Raw genomic sequence first — 19,227 nt, 5'->3', positions numbered from 1 at the left:
GCAATCAAAAATACATATAAAGTGAGCACTGTACACTTTGTATTCTCTGTTTTAACTGAAATCAATATATTTGAAAATGTAGAAAACTTCCAAAAATATTTAAATAAATTGTATTCTATTATTGTTTAACAGTGCAATTAATCGTGCAATTAATTTTTTTAATCACTTGACAGCCCTCCTAAAAATATGTATTTTCTAACAGAGGGAAAGGAGAGAAATTATTATTAAATGGTAGTAGCAGATACCGGTTTCCATTGTTACTTGACTTTGCTAAATATCATCCTTTTTCTCTTCCCCCTATTTAGTTCAGATCTCTGAATATCCTAAATGCTGTCATATCCTGCTCTTCCTTTCCCCAGCAATCCTCTAGCAGCCTGTTACAGCTAAAGCTCAGCTTTCAAGAACTACATTAAAAAGAGCAAATATTGTCTATGGTAGCAGTTCACAACCAGGGGGCCATGAACAAGTTTTATGGGGGGGTGGGAAGGTCACCAAGCAGGGTCAGCATCAGATTCGCGGGAGTCTGGGACTGGAGCCTCGCTGCCTCACCACTGGGGCTGAAGCCAAAGACAAAGTCTGAGCAACTGAGCTTTGTGGGGCCCTCTATGGCATGGGGGCTAACACTGGAACTGGTTTTTATAGGCAGAAAAACAGTTATGGCACAGGTGGACCATGGAGTTTTTATAGTATGTTGGGAGGAGGGGTGGGGGGGCTTGGAAACAAAAAGATTGAGAACCCCTGGTCTATGGGATGCAAGTTTAAGGTTACTTTAATAAACAACATACATTTGTGCATGTGCATATATTTTTTTAAAATTTCATCTTAATAGGTTTTAAAACAAAAAAATGCCACTATATAAACCTTTTACTGTGTCCTGATTTAGCCCTTTTAAATGGGACCTGCAAAGGGGGAAAGGAAGAGTCCCCTCCTCATAATCTATAATGTCAGTCTAAAAGATCATTTTCATATCCCTAAACTGTTTTTCTGCTTCTTGACTTTTTATGGTTGAAATATAAGTGATGTTTGCCCAGAGATATCCAAGATAAACAATTAAATGAATAGGAATGTTTATTTTTACTCACTCGGTTTAAAATTCCGTTTTTGTTAACACCTATTTAAAGTAAACACCTGAAACCTCCCAACAAATTTGACAATAACCCTAAAAGTCCTCCAACAAAACCAGAAGCTGAAGTCAAACACTCCTAGTATTTGTAAAAAAGTTTAAAACAAAAAAAGCCAAGAGAAAATAAAGTCCATACAAAACACACACATCACGTTCTACATGACACACAGTAAAGTACCAAAATAGGGTATAACTCTTTAAAAATCCTTTGTAGGATGTTCAATAATAAAATAACCCAGGAGCTTCTAGAGAAGCACAAGAAGCACTGTATGGCTCTGGAGTATTTTAAGAGTGACTGGTCCTCTCTCCTTGTCCCTGAAACAAGTAATATTTTCCTAGTGACCTTTTAAAGCTATAAATAGACACAAATACTTTTGCATCTCAAGCTTGTAATTATGTAGTACAATAAAAGAACACAATATTTTTCCACCATATTTTTTCCATCATCCCCTCACATAACCACATTCAACCTACATAACAGCACAACAGATACCATTTATGAAAAAAAGATTCTATGTTATGGAAGAATTAAACTGACCAACAAAAAGGCTCAGCCAGCCAATTTGACTCTAGCTTTTGGCAAGCTATATCCAAAACCACACCACTTCTCTGTTTAACACAAAGTAAAGTAATGTGCTGGATAATGAAACAGAAAAGGTGACAAAAAACACAATAAAAACAGACTTTTCGTAATGACTAAGGTGACCCTTTTTAATGTGGTTTGATCTTTTGAGTCACCCTGCTGTACTTATGTGTGCAGTTTTCAGAGTAGCAGCCGTGTTAGTCTGTATTCGCAAAAAAAAAAAAAAAAAAAAAAAAAAGGAGTACTTGTGGCACCTTAGAGACTAACAAATTTATTAGAGTATAAGCTTTCGTGAGCTACAGCAGTGAGCTGTAGCTCACGAAAGCTTATGCTCTAATAAATTTGTTAGTCTCTAAGGTGCCACAAGTACTCCTTTTATGTGTGCAGTGTTATTCAAATTTCTAGTTTGCTAAAGTAACGTGCGCCACATGCTAATTTGCTGCTGTGAAGCTACATATTGTCAACTTACTGTTCAGTGTTAATATAGTATGCCTGAGGCCATGTCTACACTATTGGCATTATAGTTGCATAACTACGTCATTGCAACTATGCCAATGTATCACCATAAAGCAGAAGTAAAGACCATAAAATAAAAATCAGAGGCAAAAAAAGGGCATCCTTTAAAAAACTGAAAGTTAAGAAGAAAATAAAAGGGAACAAACTCTGGCAAGTCAAGTGTAGAAGTAAAATTAGGCAGGCCAAAAAAGAATATGAAGAGAAACTCGCCAAAAACACAAACTAACAACAAAAATTTTTAAGTACATCAGAAGCAGGAAGTGGGGTCACTGCATAATCAAGTTGCTAAAGGAGCACTCAAGACTGTTGTGGAGAAACTGGACTAATTCTTTGCATCAGTCTTCATTGAAGAGGATGTAAGGGAGATTCCCACACCTGAGCCCTTCTTTTTAAGATGACAAATCTGAGGAACTGTCTTAGATTGAGGTGTCAATCGAGGAGGTTTTGGAACAAAGTGATAAGACTAAACAGTAATTTAAAGTCACCAGGACTAGACAGTATTCACCCAAGAGTTCTGAAGCAATTCAAATATGAAATTGCAGAACTACTAATTGTGATGTGTGTAACCTATTATTTAAATCAGCTTCTATACCAGATGACTAGAGCATAGCTAATATACCAATTTTTTTTTTAAAAGGCTCCAAAGACGATCGTGGCAATTACAGGCTGGTAAGCTTAACTTCAGTGCCAAGCAAATTGGAAGAAACTATAGTAAAGAACAGAATTATTAGACACATAGATGATCATGATATGTTGGGGAACAATCCACAAGGCCTCTGTAAAGGGAAATCATGTCTCACTATATATTAGAATTCTCTGAGAGTGTCAACGCACATGTTAACAAGGGTGATCCAGTGGATAGAGTACTTGGATTATAAGAAAGCATTTGACAACCTCCCTCACCAAAGGCTCTTAAGCCAAGTAGGCACAGGTTAAGAGAGAAGGTCCTCTCCATTACTCAATTAAGGCATAAGGTAACTAAGCTACAGTTCAGGGCCTCCCAATATGAAGGGCCTCTAAAAAAGAAAAAACTGACTCCATTTCAAATTTTATTGAAAATCGGTTGATAAAGGAGATATGGGAAAGAGAGGATTCTCTCTAAATATAGACTTTTCATTCAAATATGGCAAAAATATACACATATAGCTACACAAATACCCTTACCCTACTCTTATACTTCAATCATTGTTCATTATTGACAGGTGAGAGGCCAGGGCTGAGAAGAACAAAAATCCTATAATTGCACTTCTAAAATTAGTATTTCTATTAGTAAGTCTACTATCAGTCTCCTAAGGCAGCGTTTTGTTAGCCAGCTGCTACTGGTAAAATTCTGACCATGCCTTCATAATTTATTTAAATAAATAATCTCACTGCTGATAAAATTGGGAAAAATGTAAGGTCGGAGACTGCAGTGTCGTGAAGCAATCCTGCCAAGCTCATACTCGTCCTAGGAGTGACATCATGTATAGTGGCCCCCTTGGCTGGTAATAGCCGGAAGACCGCCATCTTTTGTTTATGATCCAGCACGCTCAGTCGTATAGTGCCTTTGTTCCCGTTTTTCTTCGTTTTCTGAAGAGTTAGTGTGTTCTTTCTTCTTTTGATCTGTACATAAGTACAATTGTGTATTTTAGTGCGCATGCTGCTTTGTGCTTCATGTGCTGTTCATACTTCACATAATTGAGTTTGCAGGTGAACGTCTTATGGACTTAGATTGAGTGGATCTTGAGGAGGACAAATTTGTGTTGGCTTCCCACTGTCAGTTTTGGGAACCTTCACAGTAAATATCAGAGAGCGCTGACAAAAGGATAAATAGAGGGTTTTGAGAGAAGTATTCTGAGTACTTGGTGAGCAAGTTATTTCAAACTATGTGCATATATGATTTATAAGCTATTAAAGCCTATAATATTCATTATATTTGCTTGACTATAGGCAATTTTTCTCACTTTCTCAATGCTTGTCGAGAGATTACCAGTCTTTTTTTCTGGTAAATTCTCTTTCTTTCGCACATATAGCTTGTTGTCACTCTGTCTCTCCGAGGTGTTTCCTCAAGATTAATTAGTGATCCTGGGAAAGACAGAGGATAGTGAAGTGAATGCGAGGAGAGATGTCTGCCTAGAAAAAAGATAGGGATTTTCTGCTAGGCAGGTTTGGCACACACAAGGTAATATTTTATTACAGATAGTATGCTATGTAAAAATTCTTATATAGACTTATAAATCACATATCATATGCATAATACATTGTATTTTTACAGTATGGCAAACGAAAAATACCAAAAATTCATTGTTTTGTAGTAAAAATTAAATCTGAATAAACATTTGTAAATTATTTTATATAAACTGTGAATAAAATTTATATTTTTCTAACAAAATAATCAAATGGCTTTTCATTTATTCATATGAAAAGGATAATTTTCCTTATTCATGGTATAAAAAAATTATATATCCTCTCCTTTTCCTCTGAGAGCAGACAAAATAGCACTAACTTTTAACAGAAATATCCTGGTATAACACCATTATATAAAATTAATATTTTACTGGTTTCAATTATAACTTTCTACTACTAATTTTAGTAACAATATTTGGTAATTCAGCATAACCTTCTATAAAAAACAAACCAAATAAATTTACTGGAGAAATACAACTCACATAGGATTTTCTGATGATCTGCTTATTACCTGGGTGTAATTCATATCAATATAATTAATAGTTGAGTTAAACTTGTGGGTTATCTGCATCTTACATCTTCTATTGCCTTTTTTATCCTCTATTGCCATCTCTAGTTTTTGCCATCCTCTAAGAGTCTCATTGCACATTCAGACAAGGAATTCCACTATTTAGATGCCCCAACAGAGAAGAAACATTTCCTGAGAATTCTTCTAGTAAATGGTATTATTTACTGTATTGTTTTTTGGATTTTGAATTTTTTTATACTGTATTGTTTACAATGTTCTTTCTGTGAAAATAATTTTTTTTTAAACGGTATGGGGCCTCTTACACTTGAAGTAGTTTAGGGCCTCAAAATGTCATAATCCATCCCTAGTGCTCTCAGTAACTGGTTAAAAGACAGCAAACAAAGGGTAGGAATAAATGGTCAGTTTTCAGACTCGAGAGAAGTAAACAGTAATGTCCCCCAGGAGTCTGTCCTGGGACCAGTGCTGTTCAACATATTCAAAAATGATCCGGAAATGGGAGTAAATAGTGAGGTTGTAAAATTTACAGACAATACAAAAATCACTCAGATGGTTAAGTCGAAAGCGGACTGTGGAGAGATAGAAAGGGATCTCACAAAACTGGGTGACTGGGTAAGAAAATGGCAGATGAAATTCAATGCTGATAAATGCAACGCAATACACATTGGAAAACATAATCCCAACTATACATACAAAATGATGGGGTCTAAACTAGCTGTTACCACTTAAGGAGCAGATCTTGGAGTCATTGTGGATAGTTCTCTGAAAACAGCTGCTCAGTGTGCAGCAGGATAAAAAAAGATAATGTTAAGAACCATTAGCAAAGGTATAGGTAAGATGACAGAAAATACGATGCCTCTATATGAATCCATGGTTCACCCACACCCTGAGTACTGCATGCAATTTTGGTCCAGTCCCATCCCCATCTCAAAAAAGATCCAGTAGAACTGAAAAAGGTACAGGAAAGGGCAACAAAAATTATTAGGCGTACGGAACAGCTCCCGTAAGAGGCGAGATTAAAACACTGGGACTTTTCAGCTTGGAAAAGAGATGACTAAGAGGGGATGAGAGAGGTCAATTAAATCTTGACTGGTGTGGAGAAAGTGAATAAGGAAGTGTTATGTTCTCCTTCACATAACACAAGAACCAGGAGTCAGCTGCTGAAATTAATAGGCAACAGGTTTAAAACCAACAAAAGGAAGTACTTCTCCACACAATGCACAGTCAACCTGTAGAACTCATTGCCAGGGGATGTTGTGAAGGCCAAGACTATAACAGGGTTCAAAAAAGAACCAGTTAAATTCATGGAGGATAGATCCACCAATGGCTATAAGCCAAAATGGTCAGGGATGGAACTCCATGTTCTGAGTGTCCCTAGCCTCTGTTTGCCAGAAGCTGGAAGTGGATGACAGAGGATGGATCACTCGGTGACTGCCTGTTCTGTTCATTCCCTCTGAAGCACCTGGCATTGACCATTGTCAGAAGACAGGATACTGGGCTAGGTGTGACCCAATATGGCTGTGCTTATGTAGACACAGTCTTCAGCAATGGAAAGGGTTTTTCTGTCCCTGTAGGTACACCATCTCCCTGAGCAACGTTAGCTAGATCGATAGAAGCATTCTTCCATTGCCCTACCTGCATCTACATTGGGAGTTAGATCTGCAGAGGAATAGCACTAAGGGGTGTGGATTTTTCACACCCTGAGCACCATAGCTATGCCAACCTAAATTTTGTGCGCAGACTAAACCTATTCCTTAAAAGTGCTAATGTTTTCAGGCCCAACATTTGAACCTAGTGTTTTTGTTCATTAACACGTCAAACAGCTTAAAATGTATAAGAGATATGTGCATATGGTGTTCATCCACCACTAAACACGTTATGTTTTTAGTACATATCTGCATCTTAATTTTTAAATGCCTCTGGTAGGTTCATGTGTGTTTAAGTAACATAGCTGATAGGGTATATGAAGGCAGACAGCACACTAATAGGGCTAAATCCTGGACCTTCTGAAGTCAATGAGATTGTTCCCACTGCTTCAACAGAGCCAGGATGTTACCCCTAGCCTTCGTCTTCTCACTTGTGTGGAAACTTTTGCTATAAAGATACAGAACAAAAATTACATCTGCTCTCTATTAGTTGATTAAGCCTCCCCAGTGCCTTAAATCCAGCAGTACTAGAAAGCGTTAAATATCTCTGAGAAACCAGTAAACTTTTAGTATTTTCTTGATTTGCTAATACTGTTGCATGGGATAAATAGATAAATAGAATAAAAACTTTTCATGAACAGAGAGGATACAGAGGTATATTATCAATATACTTTTACAATTGTGAAATCTTCAAAGCTTCCAAGAAAGCAGTGTTGAGGATTAAGTCCTTTTAAAAAAAAAAAAAAATCCCCTACCACACAAGGGAGTCACTTGACTTATTTTGGAAAAATGGACATTTCTGTGAAAGTAAAACTACCCTCCATGGCAAGAGCACAGTTACTGGTCTGTTCATGGAGAACAAAGAATGATTCTTTTTTGTTAAGTTGTTGTATTGGGTGCCTAAATAAAAAAGTGATGGCCACATTACAGATGCCATAGACCAGCAGTTCTCTACCAAGGGTCTGAGGCCCTCTGGGGAGCCGCCAGCAGATTTCAGAGAGTCTGCCAAGCAGGGTCAGCATTAGACTCACCGGGGCCCAAGGCAGAAAGTCGAGGCCCCACAATCTGGGGCTAAAGCTTGCACAACTTCACTGGGCCCTATGTGGTGTGGGGCCCCAGGCAACTGCCCTGCTTGTTACCTCCTAATGCTGGACCTGGATTTATATGCAGAAAAACAGTTGTAGCATGGGTGGGCAGTGGAATTTTTACAACATGTTGTGGGGGGGCCTCAGAAAGAAAAAGTTTGAGAACCCCTGCCATAGACAAACTTTTAAGCCCCTGCAACTCATAACCCAGGATCAACCACTTAAGGAAAATGGCATCAATACAAAGTCACATCGGCCAAGATTTATTCTCCCTCTGCAAGATTTTGCAACCAGTGCTTTGCACTAGATCTTATTATGAATACCAATGTATTTATAAGGAAGAGAAAAAATGTTTTGCTTACTCAGGCTTTGTGTATGCGCTGAGTACCTGAACCACTTGGATAACACAAGAATTCATAGTCTAGAGTCATTCAGGGAAAAATACTGTCCTGACTAGCCTTAACCAACTAAGCTGGGGAAAGAAGGTCCCAGAACAGTGCCAGCCACGTGATTGGCACAGAGTCAACTTGCCAGCTCAGTGCAGCATGGCTGAAGACGACAAGGAGCACACACACATGCACAACCACACAAAGGAGCAACACATCCCCAGCCTCCTTTCTGCACACAGTCCATTCAGGAGGGGAGGAGGAAGTACTGTAGTTAAGAAGCCCTAAACACAGAGCCAATATGTCAACCAGGACAACTGAAACACTAGCCTAAGTTTTTCAAATGAAATCAGTTCATAAGTAAAGCCTCCCCCACCCCACTCCCACCCTTTTTTTTCCCCCCCTCCTTTTAAAACATTCAGAAAGTCAAGCTGGGTCCTTTCCTTTTCACAAATCCTCAATAATAAAAATTAGGCAGGCCAAACTATGCCCTCTGCATTACCTGTGCAACCCCACTACCTTCAACAGGTTGCACAGGTGCTGTGACAGGTTTGCAACTAGAATTTAGCAGACAATTCTACTGATACTGGGCAAGTTATAGAATCCCAGCTCTCACTCAGCTGTGTGTGCAGTGCTAGGCATTAAAAACAGAGTAAAAAAATAAATGTTTACTTTTAACAACAGGTAGAGGACTGCATCTATTTAGAAACTGATTGTTTGTCTGTAGGGTGACACTCAAGAGAATTAATCCCAAGTATAAAAAAGTCTGAATTTAAAGTGGATTAGTTAAAACCATATTAAATCCTTGTATGGATGCTCTCATTCAGAATTAAAATGACCTTCATCTGGTTTAATTTCATTCACTTTAAAAATTTATTAAACTAAACACATTGAAAGCCAATTGATTTCTAAATACAAGGATCCTCACAGGGATTTTACTAACCCACTTTATATTCACAACTTTAGTTAATTCAGATTAATTTTCCTAATGTTTCCATGTGTAAATATGCCAATAGCTACACTGGTGCAGACCTGTGTGTGGACACACATCAGATTACAACTGATTACTTAAGATTAAGTTGATTGAAGCATCGCCACCCATAGTTTTCCCACCAGTTTACATCATTTTTTTAATTACGTATTTTGCTAAACCAGGACTAGTAGCAGAACTGTCCTCATCTCCAGGAAGTTATGACTAATTTGCAGATCTTAGTGCTAATAAAAGCAGAAGGAAGAAAATGTATAATATATTTGCATGTTAAGTATTAGAAAAGTAATACTGAAAGTATTTACTATGCATGTATGCTATTCAGACTCCTGAGATCCAGTTTTTATTGAATAAGCAATTCTGAGTCAAGGGTACCGCAGTGCAAGTGCTATAAATTAAAGTAGTTCTGTAATATTCTTTCAAGCTGTTTCCTTGTCACTAAGCACACTCATTAAAGTTGAGTAATTTAGGGGAAATGTGGCTATCCAACAGTTCATTTTTGACTTTGGAAAGTATGAGGAGTGCCGAAGACAGAACGGATAATTCTACTTGAGTCAACTTCTGATAGGCAAAAAAAAACAAAAAAAAAAAAAACCACCACCATATCGCTGTTCTCGGTCAAGCTCAATCCTGGTGGGACTAGCAGGTTACTAAACGTTTTGGCCACACAGTTTAGAGTGATGGATTGTATTCCAGAGTGGAAAGCAACAGCATAAGAGGATCGTTTTTTTGAATAATTTATTTAATATATTTTACTACGTCAGAAAATAGTGCAAACAGTTGTGATGTGTTAATTTAGCCACTGAAACAAGCTCACAATTAAAATGTTGAGTGTTCCTGCCAGTTACCATCTCTGCAGGCTATTATTTCTAATAACGTGAGACCGTGTGAGAAACTTGTCTGAGATAATATAATAGTAATATTTTATAATAGCACAGCTCTATTCTTCCTGAAGTGCTTTATAAACACTTCAACCACCACTGAAATGCATCCACCTCTGAAAAACAGCTGCTGGGCAAACAATTATCACATTACATAGTCAGCAGAGATGATAATTTGGGCAAAGAATCAGAAAAGTGTCTACTTTCACAAAAACTCCAGAGGATCTTTGCTCTCCACACTGAGCAAACCTAATCTCAGTTTAAGGTCTCCTTTGAAAGCACCCTTGTCTCTGTTCCATAGTCTATCAGAGGAACCGAGCTCCCTCCCACAGCTCTCCTAGGCCTTCATAGAGATCACCCTGACCTCTTTCCAGCGGGTTTGATAATTGAACAGGGCTGGTTGGCCCCAGACTCTTAAAGAGGCAGACCACTTGTTACAGACTGTCCACAGCAAACTCCATAGAAAAAAAAGAAAGAGAGAGATAGAACTAACTGTATTTTTATTATATAAAAACAAACAAGCCATCCACTGGTGTTCCAGATTTTGAAAATCAAAGATTTTTAGGAATAGCAAAAATCTTTACTCAGCCTTGACTAACAACTTTACACTGAACTCCCAAATCCACCTTTTTTACTCCTAACCAATCCCTTTCAATTCATTTCTATGGTCAGTCATTACCTGGATGTCTCAATGTCAATTTAAAGTCAACATAAGCAAAATTGAACTCCTGATCTTTTCTCCCAACTCTCTTGCACTCTCTTATTTTTAAATCACTGTAGACATAACCTTCAATGCCCAAGACACCCTTCCGTCTCTTCAAAGCTGTCATTGAGAGCTTATTCCTCACCCATTGACCTCATCACTCCACCAGCTACCCCTTCTCTTCCGCCCCAAACTTTCAGAAACGTATTTTCACTTTCAAGATCCTCCATCAACCTTGCCTCATCTAATATACAGAGCTACCTTTTTGCATAGTCTCTTCTTGTCCCCCCAGACCCTACCCAATGATACCACAGCCTTGATACCCCATACATCTACTTCCACAAACATCTCTACATTCTTTTAACACCCCAACAAATGGATTTCTTACAAGCCTAATTCATAAAGCCCTTCCCTTTTCACTGAAGACTACTTCTGCCATGAAACATACATATTAGTCAACTAACCATCCCACATGGTAAAATAAAATAAAATAAAATAAGCTAATCTTTATACTACACCATGGCATTCACTTACCCCTACTGAATAAGCACATGGGCTTATTGCTGTTACTCATCTCATTTCCTATTATTCCTTCTCCTCCTAATTACCACATCTAGTTTAGTTTGCAAGCTGCTTGGGACAGGGAATCATATCTGTCTGCTTTAGGCAAAGCCAGTTACAAACTTTGAGCAATATATCACATCCACTGCTTTCCCCATGTCCACAGAGCCAGTTATCCCATCATAGAGGGCAATCAGGTTGGTCAGGCATGACTTGCCCTTGGTGAATCCAGCTTGACTGTTCCTGATCACCTTCCTCTCCCTCCAAGTGCTTCAAAATGGATTCCTGATTTTTCCAGAGACTGAGATGAGGCTGACCAGTCTGTAGTTCCCCGGATTCTCCTTCTTCCCTTTTTTTAAAAGATGGACACTTTATTTGCCTTTTTCCAATCATCTGGGACCGCCCCCCGATACCATGAGTTTTCAAAGATAATGGCCAATGGCTCTGCAAATCACATCAGCCGACTCCCTCAGCACCCTCAGATGCATGGCATTCAGCCCCATGGACTTGTGCTCGTCTAGCTTTTCTAAATAGTCCTTAACCTGTTTTCACCACTGAGGGCTGCTCACCTCCTCCCCATTCTGTGCTGCCCAGTGCAGCAGTCTGGGTGCTGACTTTGTCTGTGAAGACCAAGGCAAAAAGAGCATTGAGTACTTCAGCTTTTTCCACATCATCTGTCACTAGGTTGCCTGCCCCATTCAGTAAGGGTCCCACACTTTCTCTGACCTTCTTGTTGCTAACATACTTGTAGAAACCCTTCTTGTTACCCTTCACATCCCTTGCTAGCTGCAACTCCAATTGTGCATTGGCCTTCTTGATTACACCCCTACATGCTCAAGCAATATTTTTTATACTCTGACCAAGTTTCCACTTCTTGTAAGCTTCCTTTTTGTGTTTAAGCTCACCAGAGATTTCTTTGTTACGCCAACCTGGTCACCTGGCATATTTGCTATTCTTTCTGCACATTACGATGGTTTATCCCTGCACCATCAATAAGGCTTCTTTGAAATACAGCCAGTTCTCCTGGACTCCTTTCTCCCTCATATTGGCCTCCCAGGAGATCCTGCCAATCAGTTCCCTGAGGGAATCAAAGTCTGCTTTTCTGAAGTCCAGGATCCATATTCTGCTGCTCTCCTTTCTTCCTTTTGTCAGGATCCTGAACTTGGCCATCTCATGGTCATTGCTACCCACTTCTACTTCCCCTACAAATTCTTCCCTGTTGTGAACAACAGGTCAAGAGGAGCATGGCCCCTAGTTGGTTCCTCCAGCACTTGCACCAGGAAGGTGTCCACAACCCACTCCAAAAACTTCCTGGGATTGTCTGTGTACTACTGTATTGCTCTCCCAGCAGATATCAGGGTGATTGAAGTCCTCCATGAGAACCAGGGCCTGTGATCTAGAAACTTCTGTTAGTTGTCTGAAGAAAGCCTTGTCTACCTCATCCTCCTGGTCTGGTGGTCTATAGCAGATGTTCACCATGACATCACCCTTGTTGCTCTCGCCTCTAAACTTAACCCAAAGACTCAACAGGCTTTTCTCCAGTTTCATACTGGAGATCTGAGCAATCACACTGTTCTCTTACATACAGTGCAACTCCTCCACCTTTTGTCCCGTGCCTGTCCTTCCTGAACAGTTTATACCCATCCACGACAGTGCTTCAGTCATGTCAGTTATCCCACCAAATCTCTGTTGTTCCAATCACATCATAGTTCCTTGACTGTGCCAGGACTTCCAATTCTTCCTGCTTGTTTCCCAGGCTTCTTGTGTTTGTTGGTGTACAGGAGTGACCGGGGTTCGCGGGGGGGAGCCTACTGAGGTCACTCAATTAGGATGAACTGCAAAAAATAGGGCAGACAAACCCCCAAAGCTGGTGGATATTTCAATACTAAGATTTACTAAGCCAGCACTAAGCAGCTTCTGTGGACACTTAAGGAGATCTGCGATAAAAAGGATCTTTTATACAATTTCAAGTCTTCTTTGACAGGTCAGAGTCCCTTGGTTTACAATAGATAATCAGGGTGACTGAAGTAGGTCCATCACCGGTACTTAGCTACACGAATTAACATAAGGCAATTGCCTGTTTTCACCATTCGCAGATGATCAGCTATACATTTCAAAAGAGAGATGCATAGAGTGATATCCCAGGTTTACAGTTCATTTAAATGTTAGGATATTCTTTTGATCTCTGAATTAACAGAATACAGCATAGACAGGGACTGTTGATAACATTGTTGACCACTACCCATATATATGTAAATACAAAAAAACCAACATTATCTCCCCACATGTCTTCAAGGATTAAATTTGAGTCATTTATCCTGCAGGACGCTTAATTCTTTCTGGCACACAAGTTCAGTAAGGGCTTGGTCTACATTACCCGCTGGATCGACGGGTAGCGATCGATCCAGCAGGGGATGATTTATCGCATCTAGTCTAGACAGCGAAGCGCTCTCCCATCAACTCCAGTACTCCACCGGAACAAGAAGCAGAAGCGGAGTGGACGGGGGGAGCATCAGCCGTCGACTTACCACAGTGAAGACACCACGGTAAGTAGATCTAAGTATGTTGATTTCAGCTACATTATTCACGTATCATTGCTTAACTTAGATCGATCCCTCCTGTAGTGTACACCAGGCCTAAGGCACATAAGGTTTCAGAGTGGTAGCCTTGCTCTGTTATGTTATGAATCCTGCATTGCTTGACCCTCAAAAGATATAGTTCTGCTGACCCCAAATGGAGACCATAGCTCTGGGGGGGGGGGGGGGGGGGGGGGGGGGAAGACACATGACCAGTCATGGGAATGCAAGGGCATTGCATTTGATGAGCACATATACATGCACAGGCAAAAAGAGTTACAACAGCCTTCTTCAGAAATATTCCCACCATTGTTGAATAACGGATGTACAGATGTCAAACATTCCTTGAATATATACTGGTAATAAATTATAGCCTTTTCCCGGCTTACATAATCAGGAAACTATAACCCTATTGCCCCCTTTCGATTACTAGAATCCTGGTTGTTATCACCTTTCCCAGACATTTGTTCCTTCTAAAGGAACTAGAAACAATGGTTGACAAATCTCAAAGTTAGAGATTCTGACTAAAGAGTCTTCCAAATATTGTAGGTCCCTCAAGCTGAAGACTCCCATAATTAACTTGAGGATGAAACTTCCATCTTCCTTGTTGGGGCTAAAAAGAATCCTTAGCAAGTGACCAACAAAAAGTGGTTACATACCTGTTCAGTAACCACTGTTTTTTGAGGTATGTTGCACATATCCTTTCCACTTTTGGTGTGTATGTGCCTGTGCATCAAAATCAGAAAACTTTTCCTAGAGCAGTATCCACTGGTGAAGTGGCTGCGCCTTCCACACTCTCATGCTGCAAGCCAAGGGCATACCGAGGCAGAGCAGCCCCAAGCACCCTTATTTCCTTTATACCTGAAGTCGCCATTTGCTGTGACCCTGACATACAGGGGACGGAGCAGGAGTCGTGAAATAGATATGTGGAACACATTTCAAACAACAGTTACAGAACAGGTATGTAACCATTTGCTTCCACATGTCCATTCTGCTTTAGTGACTCACAAGCAGTTCCAAATGGAGAAGGGTATTGGAGTTGACCTAAATATCAGCCTCACAATTCTATCATCACTCGTAAGGCTTGGAGAGAGCATAACGAGCAACGAAGGTATTAACAGATGAAGTTGCAGCCCTACAAACATCACTGATGGAAACTCGACCTAAGAATGCAGCCGACACAGCTTGTTAAAACTCTGTGGTAGTGGAACCTTAGCAAAACCACAGTACAGACTAATACATGAGGCTATCCAGGAAGAAATCCTCTGCAAAAGTGACAAACCGTCCCTTCATTCTGTCACCAAAGGAGACAAATAATTGCAGAGATATCTTTAAGTCTGTAGGTCTGTCCAGATGAGACTAATGCCCTACAAACATCCAAAGTATGGAGTTTTTCCATCATAGCGAATGAGGTTTTGGGGAAAAGATTGCTAAGTACATAGGCTAATTTAGTTTAAAAGTCGTTTAGTGAGAAATTTTGGGTGTGAATTCAAACTAACTTTAGCATTCTAAAATTTTGTATAAAGGAGGGTCAGTCATCAAAGCCTGAAATTCTGCTAGCTTCACAGCCAAAGTAATAGCCATCAGGAATACTACCTTCATTGAGAGATAAGAAAAAAGATGTAGTCATTGGTTTAAAAGCTGGTCCCTATTAAAACCAAAAAGCAGCAAATTCAGATCCTAGAATGACGTGGAGTCCCTGTAACAGGATGACACCTCTCACAAGCTCCCCTCTTGGCAGAGTGCATATGCTGCACTCTCTCTTTGCCTTGGGGTGAGCCTTCAGCAACTCAGCCCTCCAGCCAGCCAAGTCACACACAGTCTGTATGTGAAATAAAAAGGAAACCCCTTCTGGAAACCCCTAACAATGGACCCTCTGTAACCTCTATCTACAGCCCTGCCCCTGGACTCGCTCCTCAATCAGTCCAGCAAAGCCTATCAAAGTACCCTGGTTTGAACGGTCTCTCAGCTTCTTCTGGGCTCTCTTAAATTCTCCCTGCTCTGGTACAAATCAGTGCTCCTGGGCTCCCTCCCCGGAAGCAATGTCTTCACCCTCTCAGGACCTTTCTGTCCCCAGCTCTCCTTCTGGGCAACAAAAAGAGCTCAGTTCCCTCTTCTGGGGTACATCAAAAGTCCAGGCCACCTCCCCAGCGGCTAATTGAGGGGGTGAAGGGCCAGACCCACCCACTACTCTGGATCTCAGCCCAGGGACCCTATTGATAACAGCTATGTCCCTTTAAATAAACTGGATTCCTTTATGTAAACTGTGTCGCTGCTACAATTCCCTGAGCCACTTACCCACGGCCACAGCACATTCTTCACCCTTACCTCAGGGCCTTGTCCTGGTTGAGTCCCAGCAGCCAGCCCAGAGCGCCTTCTTGCTCCTCTCAGGTCTCTGCCAGGATTGCTCTGTCCAAGGTCCTCTGGCTTCCTCAGTTACCCCGGCACACCATCCACACTTCTTCCACTCCAGCTAAGAATTGCACTCTTGCCCTGCAACTCTTTTTATACTAGCCTGCTGGGCCCCATCTGGCTTCTCCCTGCAGCCCCTTCTGATTGGTTGCATCCAACACAGCCACTTCAGGCAGTTTGGAGGACCCTCTCTTAAAACTAACAACAATATATGATGGGTCATCATCCCAGACTACCATAACATGAAATATATAGGAGAATGCAGGTAAAACAGCACAGGGGATGTACAATTCTCCCCCAAGGAGTTCAGTTACAAATTTAATTAACATGTTATTTTTTTAACGAACCTCATCAGCATGGAAGCATGTCCTCTGGAATGGTGACCGAAGCATGAAGGGGCAAGTGAATGTTTAGCATACCTGGCACAAATACCTTGCAATGCTGGCTACAAAAGTGCCATGAAAATGCCTGTTCTCACTTTCTGGTGACCCTTTAAATAAGAAGCGGGCAGCATTATCTCCGGCAAATGTAAACAAACTTGTTTGTCTGAGCAATTGGCTGAACAAGAAGTAGGACTGAGTGATCTTGTAGCCTCTGAAGTTTTACACTGTTTTGTTTTTGAGTGCAGTTATGCAGGGCTGGCCCACAACATTTTGGCACCTGAGGGGGGGAGCTCAAATGACGCCCCCATGCCCCCTAGCTTGGGCCAAAACTTTGAAATGTCTCAATTCTGCCTTCTTCCTGTTCTACTCCTCTCATGGTATGCTCTGCTACCTACCCCAATAAAGGAGAACTAACAACTTAAAATGCCTTGTTCAAAAATTTTAAGTAACACTTAACTTTCAAAACACCTGAACAGCAAATGTGACTTTTCTTGCCTGCGGAGTAAACACTGGCATTTTTATCTGTTTGAATAATCAAAAGTGGTGCTTTCCATGCCTTCCATGCTTTCCATGCCATGGAAAGTGGTGCTTTCCATGGTTGCAAAGATTTGAACTGCTTCCTGAAGGTCCACAGTCTGGGCCAGCTCATGCTCTATTGAGATGGTTGCACGGCGACCAGCCTCTCCTGTGTCATTGTGGAGCGTAGATGTGTTTTTATTAACTTCAGCTTGGAGAAGCTGCGTTCTCCACTGGCAACTGTTACCGGAAGTGTTAGAAGTATGCACAGAGCAACAAAAGCATTTGGAAAGAGGGTGGTCATCTTATTTGTGCACATATATTCCAGAAGAGCCTTTGGAGTTGATCCTGCTGAAAAGTATCTTGAAAAGGCTTTCACTTCATCTCCTAAATCACTCACATCAATATCTCGCACGTCATCACGTGTCAACACTGTCTCTAGTGCCCTGCGTTGCTAGTGTAGGTCTTCTTCAGGTATAGTGAGGAGTTTGGGAATATCATACAACATCCCAAATATACTGCTGTTTTCCTTGAGCTGCATGAAACGTTCTTCAACTGACTGTATTGCACAAACTAGCACCTGGTTAAAGAAATCAACTTTGAATTGTTGTTTGGGGTCTTTTATGGGATTATCCCATGCCTCATATTCAAAATGTCATCTTCTTCGGTGATTCTTGTATTCTTGAATGGGTGGGGAAATAGCTTCAGTGTGAAATTCCTCTGCCAACTTCTGTGCACTCTTCAAAACGTTTTGAAATCCCTCATCTTATCGCTAAGACTGTGGGTATGATTTTGCTTTGTCCAGTTGTTCCATTGCTCCAGATATATCAAGGTCAACACCTTGGAGTCTCTTGCTTACAACATTTATTTCAAACAGTATGTCATGCCACAACACTAGCCACACAGAAATTTGAAGTTATGTATTTGTTTCTGGTCATTCCATTTCCCTCTGCCACTGTTCTCCCACGAACAGTTCCTGTCATAGCATTATCCTCTATATTGGCAACTATGGCATCATCTATCTTCCCAATTTGGTGTTTAATAGGCTTTATCGCCTCCACTCAACTTTCCCATCGTGTGGCACTCAGTGGTTTCAGTGTCAGAGAGGATGTTCCCAGATGTTGCTTCAAAATTTGCCATCGATGAGTTGATACAGAGAAAAATACATAGATGCTTTGAATTACATTAAAATATTCAGCAGCCTCACTAGAAGCTGATGCTGCATCACTGACCACCAAGTTCAATGAATGAGAACTGCATGGGACAAAAAAAGTTTGATGGTTTAATTCTCAGATCCGTGTTTTCACTCCTTTGTTCCTTCCTCTCATGTTGGCACCATTATCGTAGCCCTGACCTCTCATGTCAGCTATCGCAATTCCCATATCTTCCAGCTTTTTAAGATGCACGTTTGTCATACCAGCTCCTGTAGTATCTTCAATGTCAATAAATTCTAGAAAATGCTCTCTGACAGTCACCATTGCAGGGACATTTTCACCAAGTTCTGTTGTTACAAAACGCACTATTAAAGTCATTTGTTCCGTATGGCTGATGTCAGATGTGCAGTCCAGAATAACAGAGTAATGTGTTGCTGACTTCAGATCTGGCAAAATCTTCTGTTTGACTTTTGTTGCCAGTAACTGTATGATCTCATTTTGAATTGTTTTTCTAAGGTAGTGGTGTATGTACATTTCTTAGGTGGTGATTCTTCTTAGATGCTAGATTTTGGGTAGCAAGCATTCTCACAGTGATAAAGAGCCTTTTCAGAACATTTTGCCAGTAAAGAGACTCTGATGCAATCTTCTCTTGATGCTGATCATCTATGGTGACCCTTAAACTTAGTCTCATCTCAAGCTCTTTCCACCTATGGAACGCTCTCTGGTGATTTGCTGCCTTCTCATGGCATGCCAGATTTCTAGCAAGAGTTTTCCAGTCCTTTCTTCCTGTACAACCTAATGTGGCTGGAACATTAGACTGGAAGAGTTTGCAACAAAAACGGTATGCAGCATTCTGGGGCTGAGTACATAAGCCATGGCCTCTCCACTTTGTCACCATTGGGGATTTCACGCCAGTAATGTGTTGGATGGAAACTTCTGTTTTCATTGTCGTTGGGGGAACATGAAGTTTTTCACTTGCTGTGCCCATGCAGTTCAAGGAAGTCTCTCAGGCTACTGCTCAA

The 19,227-nt window shown here is 40.6% G+C and overlaps 1 protein-coding gene across 3 annotated transcripts in view; it reads right to left on the bottom strand.

Moving 5' to 3' along the window:
- Window positions 1-19,227, bottom strand: part of RABGAP1L (RAB GTPase activating protein 1 like) — a 531,206-nt gene that overhangs the window by 484,263 nt on the left and 27,716 nt on the right. The window contains exon 1 of one of the 3 annotated variants that reach the window (XM_043491093.1): window positions 4,192-8,400. The exons of the other annotated variants lie outside the window; for them this stretch is intronic. Coding sequence (XP_043347028.1) covers window positions 4,192-4,230 — 39 coding nt within the window. The 5' untranslated portion in view covers window positions 4,231-8,400. Of the gene's footprint in view, window positions 1-4,191; window positions 8,401-19,227 lie in introns of those variants that run through there. 3 annotated transcript variants of the gene reach the window in all.

The sequence above is a fragment of the Dermochelys coriacea genome, chromosome 8 (genome assembly GCF_009764565.3).
Source record: "Dermochelys coriacea isolate rDerCor1 chromosome 8, rDerCor1.pri.v4, whole genome shotgun sequence".
Classification (NCBI taxonomy): Eukaryota; Metazoa; Chordata; order Testudines; family Dermochelyidae; genus Dermochelys; species Dermochelys coriacea.
The sequence above is the reverse complement of the archived record's forward strand: the minus strand, read 5'-3'. Positions and strand labels throughout refer to the sequence as shown.